We start from the raw sequence: 22,408 nt of genomic DNA on the forward strand, positions 1-22,408 counted from the left end.
GTCTAAGCAGTGGCAAACAGGAACAGCAAGGGCTAGGCAGATCGTAGTCAGGGTACAGGCAGTAGATCGAGGCAGGCGGATATCATTCACAGAACAGTATACAAGGCAAGGGTCAGGACAGGCAGCAACGGGTCAATAAACAGGAACAGGCAAGATCAATCACAGGCAGACAGGATACAAGGAAACGCTCAGAATTGTCACAAGGAATCAAGACTTCGCCGTGAGGTGGTGTGTGTATGAGTCCTTTATAGTCCAGGTAATGCGTATCAGCTGGGTGTGGTGATTAGTGTGGAGTGTGCATGGCTGTATGTGGCAACAGGTAATTGGTGGAGTGAGTGCATGTGATTGACAGGGGGGATGATGGGAAATGTAGTCCAGGAACTGACAGGATTGTAACAGGAACAGATGGTGATCGTGACATCAGCATTGTGTATCAGACATTGCCACCTTGTGGAATAAAGGTGAATTGCACATATTCCGTCATCAAAGATACAATTATTGTTGTGCAGAAAAAATATATGTACACTCATACACACCTCGGGTCGTTAGCGACCCTATGCAATTTTTACAAAAAATGAATACAAAAAAGGCATTCTTTTATCAGTTTATTATATTCTTTATAATGAATTGATTGAGGAATACCAAGAAGGTTGATGTCTAACAAATGAACGAGGAGGAGGCTAGTGAATGACGTCCCGGGTCTTTAAAGACCCGAGGTATGCATTTAAGGGTTAAAGTTATTTGTGTAATAATTGTATCTAAGATTCATTGATATTTTGTACAAGAGTATATTGGGGAGAGAGTGTGTGTGTGGGAGGTTGCATGTGCATCCAACATGTCTCTTTTCGCAAAGAAAGGCAGTTGTTGTCAGGGAACGATTTTACCATGCTAACGTGTGTGTGCATTCTTGAACTGTAGCGTTAAAAAATAAACTCTTTCTCTTTTTGTTGTATTTCATGACCGCATCATGAAACATGCCTTTGTTCCCTTATCTTTTTGCATTTTATTTGACACTTCGACCACTTGTGAATAATTGACTTTTGAGTTGTTCTGCCTTTAAAGCGAAATATGCGTTATTCTCTTTCGGCAAACTTTTGAGTCGTGAACAATTCCTCGATACAACAGTTTTAAAGTTTATAGTTCTGTCGACAGAATTTTTTTTGTGTGTAGAAACAATTTTCACTCAAACTCCTTTTAAATGTCACAAGAAAATTACATTTTTAACATGAATTTTTGAAGTAGAAAACTGATACTCCAGTAATCTTTGTTTTATTCACAACTCGTTTTTTACAGTGTATGCAAACAATGTCAATAACATTCGTACATAAGTTACTTATATGTAAATTTTACTCCCTTTGAATTGTTAAAACATTGTTCATCTGAATGTGGATACGCAGATCGAATAGTTTGGCTGGGCTTCGATGATGTTTATGTTAGTTGCAATATCGTGCTTTATTAGCAATATCACACTTAGGATGCGGTCACATTAGTGAACTTTAAGCAAAATATTGCGTGAAAATATCTTAGTGATGTATGACTTTACTTAACTTTACTTTAAACTTTATTTGTCCCTGTTAAGGGAAAATTGTCTTGGGCAATACAGGTAAATTTTCCCTTAACAGGGACAAATAAAGTATAAAGTAAAGTCATACATCGCTACAATATTTTCACGCAATATTTTGCTTAAGCACAGCTCAACAGAGAAGTCACTTTCAAACCAAACAGCTTTCTGTTGGCCAGCGCAACAAATTCTTGAACAGGGTGAAATTGTTCCCCATGCAGATTTTGTTAATCACATGAAACTCCTGAACGCGCATATTCCTGTTGAATTTTTGCTCACGAAATTTCACCGAGCAGCAGTAAATGTGACCACACTTTTAGTAGTCATGCTAGAGACACCAATGCATTTTTGCTAAGCTACAATATCTGCAATATGTTAAAGAAAATGTCACATTAAAAACAATGTAACATATATTCTATCTATAATCTCATGTTAAGCTTGATAACTTTATCCTGTTACTGTTACTCAAGGGTGTGCGTTACAGTGATTTTAATAAGTTTGTAAGAACTGCTTCATGCCTTGACATCAAGTGGCTTTCTACTTTAACAACATTCATAACACCTTTTTAAATATCAAAGGTCATTTACAGTAGGTCTGAAAGGAGAGTAAAGTGATTGGGCAACATTTCTAAAACTGGTTGTGCTGGGATTATACGGTCATCAATGTTTCAACCACATCAGAAGGTCAACAGTTAGTGTGTATTCAGCCTTTGTGCCCATATTGTCAGTGGCTTACATTTCTGCTGACTATATTTAAATCTGTGCCCCAATGCAAATAAGTATATTTGTGTTCATATAAAATGGGCCTAACTGTTTATCTTTCGTTCTCTGGATGCCTTTCATTCGAGGTTTGCTTAACATTTTCATCATTTGCTTTGACTCAATCCCCTCATTGAAATGCCACCGATCTGTTCAACTATTCAAACAATGTGAAACACTAGAGACCATATTGTGACCCTGGTTATGTGGTCATACATTATGATGTCACAGTTGTGGTCACATTGCCTGACAGCACATGGTGGAACAAAATAGTTTCATTTGTATGCTATTGCTACTGTTATCTGGGTGGTTTCTTCTTTTCATTTGAGGGTTGTCTTCTTGCTAGGGACATCTGGGTCATTTGTTGTGTCTTTTGGGTGGTTGCTAGGGTCTTCTGAGTGATTACTCGGGTCAATTTGCTGGGTGTCAGAGTCATTTGAGTGGTTGCTAGAGTCATCTGGGTAGTGTTGTCAAAAGTACAGACTTCCATACCAAGTCGGTACTGAAATTTTGAAAATGTGACGCTTTGAACGCTGTTGAACACCTCTGATTGGCCATTGTGTTCACGCGCTCAACATATATGTCTGTGATTGGCTTCAGTGATCAACACATGGGAGCGTTTGAAAGCACACAGAAGTGTTTGAAAGCGTCTATCAGCGGACCAGGTTTCTTACTGGCCCAAGTCCTAAGACTAATTTTGACTTTCCTTGTTTCTTACAGTGTCTTCATTGTGATGGAGCTTCTGGTGGGCGTGTCTCTGGTGTGATTGACAGCTTGAGCTAAAAGGAATGGACTGCAGTGAGGAAAAGAAAGACTAGAGACCACGCCCCCCTGAGCACCATGAGGCTCAACTCATCCTGAATCACACACACACTCCACACACTTAAACGAACTTCCTCACCATGGGCTCCGTGTACTTGTGGAAGTTGTCCTCCCAAAAGCTGGGATTCTTTCTTGTGAGTTTCGGCTTCATTTGGGGGATGATGCTGCTTCATTTCACAATCCAGCAGCGGGCGACGCACGAAAGCAGTGCACAGCTACGCATGCAGATATTGGATCTCAGCAAGCGATATATCAAAGCCCTCGCTGAGGAGAACCAGAGCGTGATGGACGGACCCTACGTAGGCACCATGACGGCATACGGTGAGTCTTTAGCTGTATCCAAAATTGCATACTGTCTAGTAGTTTCGTGGGTTGACATCTCATCAGTTTTTTTCTCTTTGTTTGGGAATGTCAGAGATCTTCATTTCTAGTTGCAAAGATGAAGCCATTTGGATGTGTAGTGAACATCTTGAGCTACAGAAATACATCCAGTTATCCAGAATACATCTTCTATAACATTCTACTATAACCTGAATAACTAAGAATTGTACCCGCATCCATTCTTGATGTATTAAAGGATTAGTTCACTTTTTAAATGAAATTTTCCTGATAATTTACTCACCCCCATGTCATCCAAGATGTTCATGTCTTTCTTTCTTCAGTCGAAAAGAAATGAAGGTTTTTGATGAAAACATTCCAGGATTATTCTCCTTTATAGTGGACTTCAATGGCCTCCAGATGGTTGAAGGTCAAAATTACAGTTTCAGTGCAGCTTCAAAGGGCTTTAAACAATACCAGACGAGGAATAAGGGTCTTATCTAGCGATAAAAATGTAAAAGTATGCTTAATAAACAAATGATCACCTTCCAAGTGCTTCCGCCAAAACGCACTTTCATATTCTTCAAAAAGCTTATGCTGTATTTCCCACTCCTTCCCTATTCTGCTTACGGAAAAAATTGAACTGGCGCCGCGTTCATTCCGTAAGTAGAATAGGGAAGGCTTAGGACACACAGCGTAAGCTTTTTGAAGAATATGGAAAGCGGAAATACGTGCAAGGCGATAATATGTGTTTGTAAAGCATATACAGTTGATTTTTTTTTTTTTTTTTTAAATGGCTGATCTTTTCGCTAGATAAGACCCTTATTTCTCGTCTGGTATCGTTTAAAGCCCTTTGAAGCTGCACTGAAACTGTAATTTTGACCTTCAACTGTGACTATTGAAGACCACTATAAGGAGAATAATCCTGGAATGTTTTCATCAAAAACCTTAATTTCTTTTCGACTGAAGAAAGAAAGACATGAACTTCTTGGATGACATGGGGGTGAGTAAATTATCAGGAAAATTTTATTTGAAAGTGAACTAATCCTTTAATGTAAATTTTGACCACAAAGTTTTGCAGTTGATATTTCATCATTCGTATTTCTTTTTTGTTTGGCTGAAAACTTCAAAGATCTTCATCGTCAGTCGCAACTATTGAAGCCACCTAAATGAGTAGTCATTTTGAGTTACAGACCTATGACCTGAATAACTGAGAACTGCAATTGTAAGATTTATTTTTATTAGTTGACATCCCATCACTGGTTTTTCTCATTTTTTGCTTGGGAGCTTTGAAGATCTTTGTGGTCAGTCGCAACCAATGAAGCTACTTTCAGAAGTTCAGAACATTTTCTGCTCCTATGCAGCTCCGTAAACAACCTGTAACCTTCATTTTAATTCATTTGACGATGGTGTGAGGAATAGATAGCTGTACTGTGAAGAAAAGCTGCGGGAATCCAAGAAACTGCGGGAGATGGGAACACTGCAGTTGTGCAATTTGAATCCAGCAGTCAGTTTGAAGTCCGTTTTTCATATCAGTCGTATAAACCGACACGGCTGCTGCACTGCTGCAGCACTACGGCTTTTATATCTCACCTCCTCTGGCTTTGTCTTTCCCAGTGTTTTTTTTTCTTCCACTGCACGTTTTAACCTATATTTAGCTCCCATGATGACCTGAGGCTGCAGCTGATAAGCCATGCCATGCGGAAGATGCATTTGTGATGGGCTGCAACCATAACAACAGCTAATGTTTAAAGAGACAATGTCATCATTCTTAAACAGAAGAAAGCCGTAACGGTGTCTGTTTTAGCCTTTCTCTCAGAGCACAGTGTACATCCGTCGATAACTTATTCATGCTGCTAATAGAGGCGCTCCGTTGGGCAAGAGGCCTCATTACGGCCCACGGATGACTATCGATCCAGAAGCAAAGACACACACCACACGGCTTCTTTCAAACAATACGCCCACCGTTTCTTGTGCTAAATAGCTTCTTTTACAGGTGAGGTTGCAATTTGTTGATATATTTATGAGGTTCAAGATACATTCAGAGGTGTGTGGCGCAAGTAAACACACGTGACTTTTGCGTTTTTTGTGTAGGAGAGTTGACCTCGATAGCATATCATGCAGGTGAATGTCAGACGTGTAAGATGTAGCCGTGGTAACATTATCAGTAACGAATGCCTTAGTCGGTTGGTGATAAGGCCCATGCTTTTAGAGGTAACTCAACCAGTGTGAGGAAGCACTTTCTCAGGGCAGGGGATCCGTGATTGTGTTGCAGGGGGTCTAACAATTATTGTACGATCTCAACATTTTGTTTTTGCAGAAACCGCTATCTTTGGCTAATCTCTAAAGGAATATTCATTTTGCATATTGTACATTTATAATGTTGTGCTTTCTAAATAGATTTTTGCTTTAAAACAAGTCTTTTATTTTTAATGTATTTAGACACAGTAGTATAGAATTTATTGTTTGTGTAGTGATTGTAATTGTGGTTTTCACGTGGTAGATAAAATGGCTCTGGTGTTGCAGAAGATCTGGACAATTGTTGGATTGGTTATTTATCTAGGTTAACGTCAGAGCAAGTGGCCACGTTAAGTTGCTATTAACATGTTTTAAATGATAAGTCATATTTGAGGTCGATGGATGATAGGCAAATGTTTGGATTTCCTACCCAACGTACTGTAATTATCACAAGGACCCGCCGTTAACGATCTGTCCCTCACGGACCTTGGACTTCGCCACTTCGTCTGGAGGTTGTTTTTTTTTTCCTGCGACTAACCGACTAGTAATATTTTGGTTGACTAAGCCTCTTTTTGTCGACTAGTAGGGGGCAGCCCTATTTTTCTACATATTATACATTATAATGTTGTGATGCCTAAATTTCTTTTATAAAATTAGTGTTTATTCTTTTTTTTTTAAATTTATTTAGACACAATAATATAGAATTTAAAAATTTTCTGCCGTAACATGACAATAATCTTTGCCAAGTAATTGCGATTTTCACTTGGTGGAGAATGCGGGCAAAAAGGAAAAACAAAACAGGGTTTTACATTAAGTGAAGTCCATTTCTATAAGAAATCTTCTGCAAGTGTTAAACACGTTTGTCAAGCACATACTTGTAAACGTCAATGTTTATAATTCTTAGTGGTTTGGCTGTGAACTGCTATGAACCTTGGTTCATTATAAGAACAGATTCCTGTCTCAACCTGATCTGTTCCTGTTTGACCTATTAAATTCAATCACTGTGCCATCTGTGATGGAATCTGGTTTCTCTTAAAACAAGGAACAAAAATGTATCTGGTCTCCATGCATAATTTTGCATCTGTAGTTAGTTTGCTGTATGTCCAAGTATTGTATTCTGTTCCACTTTCTGTTTTTCCTGTAAACCAGAACTGTGGCTTTTTGCTCTCGATAATCTAATCTTGGTCAGTATATTGTCTCCTGTCTACATCGCATCTCGCTAAAGTTCCAGGAAATGCATCCCGTTTGCAGTTCATAAGTGAGACAGACAGTCAGACAGACAAGCGAGGAGAGAATTACAGACACCCAGAAATGATTAAACCAGGCTGAAGCGAAAGATCAATTTGCATTATCCTTTGAGAGTGAAAGTGATAAAGAGAGCTAGAGAAGAAGACAAAAATGGTAGATGTAAGGTCACATATGACTCACTGCAGTAATATGATGGGTAAAATCACAAATCCAGCTTTATCTTTCAGATCTGGGTTTGGCTCATCTAAAGGTCGCCTTACTTTTACATTGGAAACGGTGGCTATGTTTACATGCACACCTTTTTTTTAAATTGGAATGAGATCATTCTAATCGATTAATCTGAACATAGTGTTTACATGAACGCTAAATAAAGTGATCAGGTTGATGTGCGCATTTATATGACACAAGCTTCAAATCAGAATTGATTTTTTGACAATGCCCACGGTGCACGAATATACAGTTTCCTACTGTTTGCACATGCTATTCTCCTACATTGCTTCTTTATTTCTATTAATGTTTGTTTTAAAGAGCAGACTTAATATTAATTGATTTTGGGTCCTGATTAGCGGCGATGAGCACATGAACTGTTATTCTGTGCATGTTGCTTATATTTAACAAACAGTAAAAACGCCCCAGAATAGTGTGACTGTGACTAGATTATGAAGTATGGACTAACGGGATGTTGTTCTGCTCCACTTCACAGACGATGAGTGCTAGGAGAATTTTAGATTAACATGAGTTCCTTGCATTACGCCATTTCTACATCATTGCACATGCGCAGTCCTTTCCAGTTTTGGTTTTCAATCCGATCAGGTTGTAACGAGGTTAGTAGATGGGGGAAGAAGGAGGCGGGAACCGGCGAACATTCAGCAAACGTTAATATAAAATAAAGAACAAAACGAAAGTAATGCCGGCAGACCCTCGCGGACGTCTGCCGGCCACACAAACATAATAAAACATAACATAAAGTCCAGGCCTGGTCCTCTCTCGTCCTTCACGGTAGTCGCTCCTCCTTTTATGCTCCCGGAGCTCCTCCGTGAGGGACTCAAGGCCGGTGCGCCTCCCAGGTGAAGCTCACTAACACTCGCGCCACCGGCCTCGCGCCGTTCCCTCACGGCTCTCGCCTGCCCTGGTCGCCACACAGGTGTTTACATGTTCTCTTTATCAGATTTTAAAAAGGAATAAAACACCCCTTTAATCCGATCGAAATTTAATTTGGATCGAGCTCAATTGGATCGATTAAGGTGTTTACATGAAGGCTTTTTAGTCCGATTGAGCTGTCAATCTGATTACTAACAGATTATTTGGTGTGTGCCATCTTACCCTCTAAACCAGGGGTCTCGAAACTCAATCCTGGAATAACCCAAGCCCAGTTAAACACACCGGAACCAGCTAATCATGGTCTTACTAGGCATACTAGAAACTTCCAGGCATGTGTGTTGAGGAAAGTTGGAGCTAAACTCTGCAGGACAGTGGCCCTCCAGGACTGACTTTGGAAACCCTTGCTCTAAACTGTAATGATGGTCCTCAAAGGTGGTTTGATGTTAGAATGGTAAAAGCTTTGAAATACTGAAAATTATTAAGATTCCTTCCTGTCTGAAACTTTTGTATGCCTTTGTAGCATTTATTTCTGTTAATGTTTTTATTGTATCATTCTTTTTTTTGTTTAATGTTAAAGTATGTTTCTTTTCTATTTAACAACCAAATTGGCTGATTCCAATGCCTTTTTAAAAAAAAATTTTTATTTTTATCTGTAGCCATTTGAAATTAGAGGCAATCACTGCATTTAATCGCGATCCAAACAAAAGATGCTACACACATGTAGCATAAGCAGTTGTTTTTGATTAGATTAGACACAACTGTATGAATCAAAAACCACAGATGGACTGAATGAAAATGCAAATTCATTCTCTAACAGTAGATGGCGCTTATGAAACAGCAGGTTTCTTTAGGTACCGTTGTACGCTACGTTTATAAACACTACTTTATATGGAAGTAAAAGGAAAAGAAAATGCCATTGAAACTTTTCTGAAGACAGTCAGTTCCCTTCAGAGATGCATTCATATAAATGCCCACCCCAATTAAAAAATTCTTTTTTTTCTTCCTATATTTTGAGCATCACGAACAGTGAGCTGCTTGTGCCTGATACAGTATTTGATCTGTTCTCTTCTTTGTGTCCGTCTTCAGCGTGTTCCGTCTCTGGCCTCCCGTAACATCCTGTTTACAGACTTCGTAATATTTCCACATAAATGACAAATGATTGCAATGCAGTTTGTGTGCAAATCTGGAATAAAGACCAGCCAAAATGTAAAACTAAAAACCGGTTGCTGACTGTGTGCTTGGAGCAAGAACCGGCCGGTTCTGATTTATGGCCAGTCAACCGGTGCATCTCTACTTTAAAAAAAAAAAAAAAAAAAACATAACATAAAAACAAAAGATATTCCTACACATTTGTTCAATTCATTTACTAATACATTATTAAAATCTTGTTAACATTAGTTAATGCACTGTGAAATAACATGAACAAATAATGAACAACTGTATTTTCATTAACTAACATTAACAAAGATTAGTAAATACAGTGACAAATGTGTTGCTCATGGTTAGTTCATGTTAGTTATTACATTAACTAATGTTTTACTAATGAACCTTATTGTAAAGTGTTACCCAGGTATTTGAACTTAAAATGTTTCCTAAATATCTGAAAACATATTATGGTATTTTTATGCTTTAATACGGTCAAAAAAATGACATACACCTTTAATGTCACATGCCGGTTATACGAATGTGACTAGCCCCGAAGGGTTTACTGCTCTCTGAGGGATTTAGTCCTGGGAAGTGTGATGATGTCATGACGTCATCATCATTGAGAGCAGTGGCACTTGGTGACATAGAAATATGGATTATTCTCTCGTCTCCATCTGTCAGACAAAATCCGACCGGATTTGGACTCTTTTTTTGAGCCAGAGAGAAAGAGATGAAATGAGTTAGACATCCGTAACAAGTTTAACTTTCATAATGTGACACATTTCTGCATGAAAAATCATTTGGGATTTGAATGGATTGGGCAAGTTCTTACTAGTCATGCATTGTGAGAAGTACATTTCTTTTCTCTACTTCTTCCCCTTTTTCAGTTTTTGAGATGTGAGTTAGAAACAGGAACAAGTAGTTCAAGGTTTTGTCAATTACGTCACTGGAAAACAATGTAACAACATATTTGTTCTTCATTCAAGTAGTCACCATTGTATTTGAAAGGAATCTTGTTAATGACAGAAGTGTCCTCCTTGAGAGAAAAAATGGACCATGGTAAAAGAATGATGCTTATCCGTCCTTCTTCTATATTGTTATGGTTTAAAGCACTTTGAATTACCATTGTGTATGAAATGTGCTATATAAATAAACTTGCCTTGCCTATTACATGTGGTTTGTTTGTTTATTAGATTCTTTAACACTGAATCACTGAATAAACAATCAATCTCTACTAAATGAATCTCAGGATTTTGATTCATAATTATATTTGGATCATTCCACGCCCCACTCGTCCTCTCTGACTCTCTCTGCATTTGAACTTAATCATCTTTTACAGTGTGTTATCAAGATGAAACTCCAGGTTATTGAGTTATTGAGCATATGCGTGGTTCTTAATCCCACTGTTCTGCAGGAAGCTTGTGTTTCAGCTGAAGTCATAATAAAGCCTGTTTGAAATGCCGGAGGTGTGTTGACCTCATTCGTTTAGGTGTGTGAGGATTGAAAATATAAATGGGCACCATGCCTTTTTCTTCATCATAATGATCTATTATGTTCGATTCTATTCTATTCTCAGAAGACAAGATGGATAAATGTTAGCCTGAAACATGTGGCAATTGGATGCAAAAAAAAAAAATATATATATATATATATATATATATATATATATATATATATATATATATATATATATATATATATATATAATTTATTTTTTCTGCTTTGTTCTGTTGTTTTCTTTTAAGTTAAAGGTGCCCTAGATTCAAAAATGTAATTTACCTCGGCACAGTTAAATAACAAGAGTTCAGTACATGGAAATGACATACACAGAGTCTCAAACTCCGTTGTTTCCTCCTCCTTATATAAATCTCATTTGTTTAAAAGACCTCAGAAGAACAGGCGAATCTCAACATAACACCGACTGTTACGTAACAGTAAGGTAACGTCTGGATCTGTGCAGAGCTGAATCATCAGACTAGGTAGGAAGCAAGGACAATAGCAAAAAATGGCAGATGGAGCAATAATAACTGACAAGATCATTGATAACATGATATTTTTAGTGATATTTGTAAATTCTTTGTTAAAGTTATTTGTTAAAGTAATTCTAAATGTTTCGTTAGCATGTTGCTAATGTACTGTTAAATGTGGTTAAAGTTACCATCGTTTCTTACTGTATTCACAGAGACAAGAGCAGTCGCTATTTTCATTTTTAAACACTTGCAGTCTGTATAATTCATAAACACAACTTCATTCTTTATAAATCTCTCCAACAGTGTAGCATTAGCCATTAGCCACGGATCATAGCCTCAAACTCATTCAGAATCAATGTAAACATCAAAATAAACACTGTACTTAGACATGCTGCATGACGAACACTTTGTAAAGATCCATTTTGAGGGTTATATTAGCGGTTTGAACTTTTTTTATGTTGTTTAAGGCAAGCGAGAGCTCTTGGGGTGTGGAGCACGAGATTTAAAGGGCCACACACCCTGAATCTGCTCATTTATAATGATGCCCCAAAATAGGCAGTTAAAAAAATGAATAAAAAAAATCTATGGGGTATTTTGAGCTGAAACTTCACAGACACATTCAGGGGACACCTTAGACTTATATTACATCTTTTTAAAAAAAGTTCTAGGGCACCTTTAATCATATGTATATCATATTCTGTTGTGCAGATCTGAAGAAGACTCTAGCTGTTCTTCTGGATAATATAATGCAGAGATTATCAAAGCTGGAGTCTAAAGTGGACAATATCATCTACAACGGAACAAGTACTAACCTGACCAATGGAACCGGGACCCCTGGACCGAACCCTGTTAACCCAGAGAAAGTCAATGTGGCAGGTACAGATTGTCTTTCTTTCTCATCATACTCTACTCTTTGCACTGATATATTTTCTGCTAATCTTCCTATTGAGCAGTTCAGCACTTCTGTTTCTCCTTGACCACCCACTTTCCAAAGTCAGTGTCTCTCCGCAGACCTCTGAGAAAACACAGCACTCTTTACACATCACAGCACACACTCTTGTATGCATCACACACACACATACATGGTTTTCTTTCACAGTTCCTGCCCTCTTTATTGGATTCCATTGATTTTCCTTCAGCTCCAAGATGATTAATGACCATGTTAAAGAACAAACTATTTGTAGTTTCACCATCAAGTGTTTGCTAGAAAGAAAAGGGCTCGGTTACATTATGGGTGGTAGCTTTGTAATTAAAGACAATGGGATATTCATCAGCAAAAAATCTAGGATGGGGCTTCATTTTGTTCATTTTTATGTAATTTGTTCATTAAAAGAAGTCATTTTCTTTAGGATCACGTGCACCTCTATGAGGTTTTCTGCTTAGGTGGTTTTTGTGGTTTACAGTTACGCTAGTTGATTTTTACTACATCTGTGTTTATTAATACACTGATGTAATGTTGTTTCAGGTTGTAGTGAGACAGCTGAGAGTCAATGTAGCTTGAATTTGTCACTAAAGCGAAGTTTGGCTTGGCAGCATTAAAGTTTGATTATAATCTGGATGTGTGTGTGTGTTCATATAGGCTGTATGCCATCTGGGAAACTGTCATTGACCAAATGACTGATGTGAATGTAATACTATGGTTATTTGGACATCTGCCATGGCAAAACTATGGTGTTCTATTATCATTTGTTACCATGGAATATACCAAAGTACAACTGTATTACCATCTGTTGCAATCACCGTACTATCACAGTTTGTACCAGTACTGTACCGGTAACATCACAGTCATTTTTTTAAGGGTATCAGTATCATTTTGTACATTTCACAAAGTAATACCATGTTTTAGAACATGACGATTAATCATGGTGTTATATTATAGTTAAACTCTAGTAGCCATGTTTTGTTTAGTCAGATTGGTTTCACTAAAAATACTATAGTTGAACTATTGTTGCTATTGTAAAAAGATGTTTCTGGACATTTACCACAGAAATTAAATTCAATATTTTATATTTTTTTTATTTTGTGCAACTAAAATACAGTGGTTTTGGACATTTGCCACAGTATTACCATGTTTTTGAATACATAACTATTTATTTAGGCATTGACCATCCATTGCCTTAGGATATTTACCACAACAATAGCATGTTTTCTTGTAAATATCCAGTAATAATACCATTATTTGGACATGAACACATTAATGTCATAGTATTTGGTTAAGTAATACTTTTTTTTTTTTTGGACAGTTTGTGCATTTACAGTTGTAGTACCACTGTTTTGGACATATGGTAATAATATTTTTGGGAAACTTACAATAGTGTTAGAATTACCTTGAGGTAGCTACCATGTAAAACGTGGTAATCAACAAGTTCCATGCTTATATTTAAAATACTGAGGTATTAACATCTGATGCATTCATTGTAACATGGTACCGCCTGTGCTTTTCTGTAAAGGTTGTGTGTGTGTGTGTGTGTGTGTTTTCTCTGTCGCTCAACTTGATGTGTGCGCGGATGTGATCATCGCTTCTGACTCACTATGCTTAATATAGGCCAAACCCCTGTTGAGTCATGTGGCGCTTGACAGCGCCTGGATATCGCTAACTCTCTCTTTCTCTGACTACTTTTTTGACAGACCTGCTGTGATGACAGTTCTGGTGACAAACATTTTCAGTAGTAACAAATTTGTGAGTTTTGCTGGCAGATGATAAAACTGGCAAAAAAAACGTGCTGTAGCATATACCCTTTTTGACTTCTAAATTCCAGAACACACCAAGCCGACGGTCGGTGTCGGGCAGTTTTTGTTCGTCGGCCGACTACGTTTTCTCAGTGTGTTCCGCACCGTCGGCTGAAGTTGGCCCTTGTCAGCTTCCGGATGATTCAACATGTTGAATCGGCGTCGGAGCTTGTCGGTCAGTCGGGCCGTCTGATCATTCTGATTGGGTGTTCAGCTACTGCCACCTGCTGGTACGGAAAGGCATTTCTTCTTATGCAGGTGCAGAACAGATGTGCTACTTGGCCGTCGGGTGTCGGTTTGGTGTGTCAGGGCAACTTTGGACCTGCCAACCTGCCAACGCGAGCCAACCCCGCTCTGCTTTTGTCGCCACTAGTTCGTTGGCGTCGGCTTGGTGTGTTTCGGGCTTAAGTAGGGATGCTAACAATTAATCGAAGATCGATTTCATGATCAATTAAGCAAGCTCATCGTTAAAATGCTAGTTTTGAGGTAGTTACGTGTTCTAAACTAGCCATTTATTTTGAAACATAATTAACCAAAAAACCCTACAAACAAGTGATTTTACTGAACATTACAGTGACATTGAAAAACACTGCACCATGAACTGAGACGCGATCAGATCCCAGAAGTCCTATAGCTATATCCAAGCGTCATGTCACGTCACTCCATGATCTATGCATTGTCTTATGTTCTATTTGGCTCATTCATGACCATCTGCTCTATATAAAGATATGTGATCTACTATGGTTTACTAATGTTTTGCAAAGTTACAGAATGTGGCTCAAAAGCATCATGTGTATACTGTTTACAGGTGCGTTGACGGCACTTTTTCATACAAATACTTGGCATAGTTTGGTCCCTAACTGAAAACAAAGCTTTTATATTTCACCTATTTTGTGTTAGTTAAGCAAAGTGGTTAAGTAATGTGATGATAGTGCCCTGCTTCAGATTTAAGAGGTTAGGGTTAATCGATTAATCGTTAATTTAAACGGCAATCGATTATGGGAATTTATGTAAATTGACATCCCTACTTGTAAGCAACAGGTTAAAGGGCTGTTCACAGCAAGAATAACTACAAAGATCTACATCAAAGTATGGCAGCAATCTGTTTATTATAAGCACAAGCTAAAGTTACATCATCTACTGCTTTAAGTGCTCGAGTTCCTTAAATTTCGGTGGCTTCTGATTGGCTGTTCTTTTTGTATTATTATTGTTCATCAGCTGGAAATAAGTGTTCTGAAAGTGATTCCAATGATATAGTTTCTCGTTGTCATTATTGTTATAGTTGTGTTGTGGACTACCCTATTCTCATAGAATTAGAACAATTACTAAAACTTTATAGTTATTGTTACAGTTATAGTTATCATTCTTGGTGTGAACGGCCCTTAAAAATTCTAAAAACACTGTAGCAACTGCATAACAATGTGCTAAAACTATCCAGGCCACACTAGCAGCTGCAAAACAACGCACTAAATTAAACCACAACACTTTACCAACTTCTGAACACATTTAAACAACCAGAAAAATCCTTAGCAACCACTTACCAATGTGCTAAAACCACCTAGAAGATGCTAGTTTTATAACAGAGTTTTCGAATGTATTAGCAAAGTGTTGAAATGTCGCTTTAGGTCTCTGTTTTCTTAACAGACAAGACCTATTAAGACTACATGACATGGTTGACATGCTTTAGATGTTTTTAAGAACTCAAACCAACACTTTCAGATGTAAGTCATAGTTCAGGATGACAGCAACTTGAATCTTTACATGCAGTCCCAAGCTCTCTAAAGCGCTATTATTTCCTGACGAATGACAGAGTGGGTCTGGCAGCTAGTGAAGAAAAGAAAGAAAAGTCCTGCTTCTCAAAACTATCAAACGACTCTTTATACTCCATCAACATGATGACAAATCTAAGCAATACCGTCTGAGAGACCTGCACAAAGACTCATTGTGGTCTTGATGTTGGAACTGTAAAACTGCGAATGTACGTGTGAACTCTTAACACCCACACCAGAGAACATTCTCCCTCTGCTCGTTCTTGCTGAGTTCCTCTCAATGGGTGCGTTTAATGCTTGAACAAATGGAAGGGTTTTTTTGTCTGGTAGTACACCTTAAGTCTCTTTTGCTGCAGTGTTTGACACTTTTTTTTTTTTTATGTTTGTTTTTTTGCTCTCAGTTGACAACCAATGTATGATTGAATTCGTCTTCTGTTTGGCTGAAAAAAAAAAGTTTATTACCAGAGCGATTGAAAGCAGGTGTCTAACAGTGGACCGAACCGTGATAGATGCCTGCTTTCAAGCGCTCCCGTGTGTATCTGTGTAAGCGCTTAGTGAAGATATTAACTGATGACTATTTACGACGTTTTTACAGCATTGATCATTGAAGCCTATCACAGACATATCCGATGAGCCGTGAAAACAACGGCCAATCAGAGATGTTTACGAAACCACTCAACAGCGCTCAAAGCGTCACATTTTTAAAATTTCAGTACTGACTAGGAACCGAAGTCGGTACTTTTAACAACACTATTTGCATCAGCAAATATGTTAAGTGCCACCTGATACTAGAAATACAAAGTTCTCTTATGAAACTCTAGATTGCGCAGGCTGACAGGTTCTTAACTCAAGTTGCTTGCATTCTCTATAGGGCACAGCTGATTGTTTCTGCTATATCAGTAGCCAGTGAGCTCGATACTTGGTCAGCATTTGCTGTAGCAGTTGCAGCATGCTTTCAGAAACCCTCCACCTTCCCCAGCTCCACCTGTATAGACCTGCTATGGTAATTCATGTATGCTATATTGTACAGCAGCAGCATGTCTTACTTGCTAACAGCAGAGTGTATGTATTGACAATAGCAAGTCCCATAGTTGCTCTGCAGCATCAGCAGTGAAGCAGATCTATTCTGCCAATACCAAACATATTATATACGTTTCATATCCATCCAAACACTCCAAGAGTTGTCATGAAAGAAAATAACTTATTTTCAATACCGCAAGCTCAACACAAACTAGAACCATTTTTACCAAATTCTTTGTTGTTTCTGACAATAGTAAAAAACACAGTTAAAATGGCTTTGTCACCAGAAACTAGCGCAAAATAGAAGAAAATATTATATATAATATATAATAGTTTTAGTGTGGAAGGTTAATATAAGTACGTCAGTTGGCTACATTTAAGAGATCTGTTAAAATTATCTGTGAACTTTCAGTACATACACGGACAAAGATTAAAGAAACCTTAAAGGTGAAGTGCGTTATTTATTTTTTTCAAAAATATGCAAAAGCAAGCCCATAGTAGGCTGAAATATAAACACTGTTGCACAAAACATTGCTCTGTTTGTTTGAGAATCCTGACTATGCCTAAATATACAGAAGATGGCAGGGATGTTTGGGAGACTTGTTTGGAAAATTTAGTGACACTAGTGCTAGCTCAGAAATGACACACTTAGCACCTGTAGTGGGTTAATTTTTGATCCTTTTATAAATGATTCCCACTGTCTTCACTTTCAGAATAACATCAGACCTGGATAGGCATTATCTCACATCAGTGTCTGTGGATTCACCCGATTAAAACCATTGAACCGTCGCCCGCCGATTTTATCTATCCAAACATAGCACGTTTCACCCAGGCTTTCTCTTTCTCAGAGGTTATCGGCTTCGCGTGCCAGCAGCCAAGAGAGCCCAGGTGTTCGTGCGGCCTGTGGCTTGTGTATCTATGTGTGTGCGTTTGTTTGCGCCAGCGGTGTCTGTTACCATCTCTCTGGACACTGCTGAAATGACGCCGCTGGCACGCTCTACGATTCTGGCTCTTGACTAGAGACTCCTCGGAGAGCGAGGGAGAAGGAGAGACACAGACAGAGATACCCACTGTTAGCAAACAGAATGGCTTGCCTTATTGTGCTCGTAGATGCCGCTGGTGGACGCAAGGCCGACGTGTAATTAATAAGCTAAACACTTGCAGGCTAGGAACAATAGCACAAAGAAAACGTTCATCCGTGCTAGCTAGAAGAGACATAAAGCTGAAGTTACAGTTAAGGCCTGTTCACACTAAGAATGCTAACTATAAAGATAACTGTATTAGCATCCACACCAATGGGCAATAAAGTGGACTCAAGGCCAACGTGTAGTTAATAAGCTAAACACTTGCAGGCTAGGAACAGTAACACAAAGACAACGTTCATCCTTGCTAGCTAGAAGAGACATAAAGCTAAAGTTACAGTTAAGGCCTGTTTACACCAAGAATTGTAACTTGAAAGATAGCTATACTAGCATCCACACAACCCACAATAAAGTTTTGTTTATTATATGTGCAGTTATACTGCTGCAGTTATGGCGTCTGCCACTTTAAATGCTCGAGCTATTTAAAGTTGGTGGTTTCTGATTGGCTGTCAATGTTTTTATCATTCATCAAAAAAAAAATAATTCTGAAAGTGATTCCAACGATATTGTTCCTTTATATCGTTATTATTATAGTTATGTTGTGGACTTCCCATGTCTTAATGAATTAGAAGGCTTATTAAAACTTTATTGTTATAGTAATTGTTATAGTTTTTGTCCTTGATGTGAACGGCTCTTTATGCTGTATCTTTATTTTATTTAGTGCTTTAACGCTCATCTCTAACACGAAGTGTTAAAGTAAATTCATCCCACGTGTTTGTGTTTTGCCACTTTCTTCAGATAATGTGTGACCAAAATACTAATTTGGGTTTCTTTTTATCTTTTTTAACCCACTTAGGGTTTGTGCCAGTATTAAAATTCTGACCGTTGATTATGTTCATGTTGTGAGTGATAAATGGGTGATATTAAAAGTTATAATTTTTGACTGAATGAAAACAAAATAAAATATTGTAAGTTAAATCAATTGTTTTAAATTCTACAAGGGAAACAGAACTCAGCCAATATTAACCAATATTGGTAGGTTAAATTTAAAAATCTCTTCAAATTTAAACAATATAGTACTGATATACCATTCATTCCTAAGCATCAGTGATCATTTTAAATATTTAACATTTGTTTTCCAATACCATTGTAATTTGGAAACTGTCATCTCGGTTAGAGTGAACATATTGTTGTGAAAATGTTTCTGATTATTTGGTGGTTCGGATTATTTAGTCATTGAATTTAGAGAGCAGATTCACACATTTGCTCATAACTTCCCAGTTCTGGATGTTTTTCACCTGTTTTTGCAGAACTGGAGGTCTCCAGAGAGGCCGTGTTTGGGTGTGGAGCGTCCCTGCTCATGGTTTCATACGTCCGGGGCGGATGTGGCTTCTTCCTTTAGAGAACAAGCTGAACCAGTAACACTAACCACAACTAGCTGAGCGCAATAGATCTTCTCTGCCACCATACAAGCTAATCACGATGGGGACTTCCTGTTTTGTATTTGAAAGAAGACATTCTACTTTTTGAAATAAATTGTTTAGCATGTTTAGAAATGATTAAAGATAGTATTTTAGTCAGTCAGCTTATGGACCCTTCTTTGGAGATGTCTTTAGCAACTTTTTCCCCATAATTGTGAGTACATCACAAACACAGTTCAATCCAGGACAGTTGCTAGCGGAGCGAAAGGGGTTGAAGATTCTAGGCGCCCTGGCCTTAGGGGGGCCCCGGATACCCCAGCTACGGCCCTGCTTCTATCTGATGTACAAACTGATAGATTGATTTTGTGTCCGCTCCCTCATTGGGATCCACTTTGGCAATTCATGGCAATGAACAAATAGCACTTAAGAGCAAGACACACAAACTTGTCTTCGGTCTGTGTGTGTGGTCCCGGAGGGTCTGGTTTTGAGTTTCATCTGTCGTTTTTGATGCTGTTGTGCAGTGTCATGAAGCAGTATGTTGCTGATAAAGAGCACACGTCTTTTTTCTCTGTTGTCTCCATGTGTGTGTAACTAATTGTCTGTCAGTTACATTGTTGGAGTCTTCGGCTATTGTGTAGTCAGAAATGTGATAGTGATAGTTATTACACGGTACTGAAAGACCTATTGTGTTGGACTTTTCTCCTGTGGGGCAATGATCCGATTCAGAGAGATGGCCAGCAAACAGTGGAACTTAATTAAGGGCCCAAAATGTAAAATAAAGGTTTGTCTGGTTACTGTTTTAGTAATCCCTATGTAAAAAGTTAAATAAATAAAATGCACTCTGCACTCTAAACCAGTGGTTCTCAAAGTGGGGGGTCGCAAGACAGTGAGGGAGGGGTCACAGGATGATTTCCAGAAATAAAAAAAAAAATGTTTTAAACGATTAGAAATAGCATATTTTATCAATAATTGTAACAAAATACTAAAAATAGTAGTTAAATTAAAAACCATGCAAATAAAAAAGCCATCAACCTTTGGATTTTCCTTCCCCTCGACAGTGACTCCTGAAGTGATTACGACAGATTAACGACATATTAGCAACAGCATCAGATGCAGCAGGTCTATATACAGCATTATGTTAAACATTCAGACATATGCACATAGGTAATTCAACGCAGGGAGGCCAGCGGAGGATAGTGAAGCACCACCGTCATGCCTTCACAGTACATAATATGCAGCTCGCGCTATTGTTTTCACATATGCGGCGTTTGCAATGCGCAACTGATCCATGGCTGTATATCACAAACAAGACATTTACTTATTTTTATTTCAAATCCAAAAAGTTGTTACTGAACATGACGTGTCAGCAATTGCGATCCTCTTTGAATAGCTACACTATATTTGATAATGTCGCGTTTAAAAGTTTTATTCATTCCATTACTTTATATTAATATAAAGTAATACTTTAGACGTATATATTATGTTGCTCACGCAAGTGGCAAAACATTTAAACATAAGCTTCATGTTAAAATCACAAACATTTTAAAATGAAACTTAAAATAGACAAAAACAGGTGACTCTCGTCTTTCCTTTTAAATCTTTTTACAAGAAATCCCTCAGGTCATAAGTACTTGTTTTTCACCTTCATGAAGAGACGAGTGCTATCATTTATATTTCCTTGTTCAACTAAATGCCTGGTAAGGTGTCATTTTCCTTGCTTTACCCGAGGCAAAAAAATCCATGTGTAACTGTGTTACAGAGACTTTAAATGATATGCATCTATGGTGAAATTACTAGGTGTTTTTTGTTTTTTTTTTGCATCAATACATGCTTATTTCAATGCGAACAATGCGCTATCGTTTTAATTCAGTGCTGTGCAGCACAGCAAAAATAGACTCGACGCGGAAACGATCGCTGCACTGCTGCAGATGCACCGCTCCTGGAACGCACTGCTGGACCGCATCCGCATGCAGTGTGAATGCTCTAATCCGTTAATATGGGCACAGAACAAAAATAAAGGTGCGTGTGCGCCATTGCGCACAACGTTTGTATAGCCTATTTTAACCTCCGACGAAAATAATTAATTGGTTTGAGAAGGACAATCTTAAATTAAACAAATTAGTTTTACTTTACTTTTATGAGTATTATTTCAAGTTCACAGAACTGATATATTTTCAGTAAACTGAACTGTTTCATTGTTTTGAGTTTTATGAACTTATTTCTCAATGCGCTTTTGCTCCAGTGGTGTCTGTCGTTGCTATGCAACCATGAGCCGCGCTCTCAACCGCGTCGCTTCTATTATGAGCGCGCTTGCCTAAATTTCAGTAAAAGCTCTTGATTTTAAGTCACGAGCGTCAAATTTAAACCACCGAAACGCGTCCGATGTAGCCCTCCAACGTTACCGATGTTCAAATGGCATCTTGGACAAATGTGTCTCAGGGTGTGTGAGCACAAGCGCTGCAGGTGTCTGTCAAGAAACAGAAGAGTGTACAAATGTATTCAGGGATTGTATTTGTTCAGTACAGTGTTGTTCAGTGCAAGATTTTAATGTTATTTAAGCTAACATGAAGTAAGGGAAAATACTTCCACTAGATGTTAAAATCTAATAATGTATGTATGAGAGCTTTTTATTTTTTGGCAAAATAAAGTTTTTATATATATATATATATATATATTATATATAATATGTAATTTAGGAACAAAACCAGCAAAACTTGTGGCGTGGAGGGGTCAGAAATAAACAAAAAACTGGAGCTATATATATATATATATAGCTCCATTTTTTTGTTTATTTCTGACCCCTCCACGCCACAAGTTTTGCTGGTTTTGTTCCTAAATTACATATTTTTTATTCCATGCACCTTGTTGGATGTGAGAAGTTGCACCAGACTATTGCAATTAATAGCATTATATTAGTAGGCTATATTAGTAGTATTATATAATTATATTACACTGTAACAATGAGAGAGACACTGCTGTTTACATTTAGAATGGTAAATAAAATATTTATAGTTTAGGTATAAAAACATTTTAGTTGCCCTAATGAAAGTAAATGAGAAATAATGCAAAGGAAAGTAAATTTTCTGAAATATTGCGCTTTCTTGCGCTTGAATGTTAATATGGCCCTCCTATGAGGTGTCAATAACAGAAACGGCCCCCCAACAATTTGAGTTTGAGACCCCTGATTTAGACGAACTTAAGTTTAACTGAAACTGAGCTGGGAT

The 22,408-nt window shown here is 37.9% G+C and overlaps 1 protein-coding gene across 1 annotated transcript in view; it reads left to right on the forward strand.

Annotated features, from left to right (window-relative positions):
- The window catches only part of mgat5 (alpha-1,6-mannosylglycoprotein 6-beta-N-acetylglucosaminyltransferase), a 76,638-nt gene that overhangs the window by 8,822 nt on the left and 45,408 nt on the right, over positions 1–22,408 (forward strand). The window contains exons 2-3 of the mRNA XM_067395945.1: positions 3,040–3,462; positions 11,871–12,038. Of these exons, the coding sequence (XP_067252046.1) occupies positions 3,222–3,462; positions 11,871–12,038 (409 nt within the window). The 5' untranslated portion in view covers positions 3,040–3,221. The remainder of the gene's footprint in view (positions 1–3,039; positions 3,463–11,870; positions 12,039–22,408) is intronic.

The sequence above is a fragment of the Chanodichthys erythropterus genome, chromosome 10, assembly GCF_024489055.1.
Source record: "Chanodichthys erythropterus isolate Z2021 chromosome 10, ASM2448905v1, whole genome shotgun sequence".
Lineage (NCBI taxonomy): Eukaryota > Metazoa > Chordata > Actinopteri > Cypriniformes > Xenocyprididae > Chanodichthys > Chanodichthys erythropterus.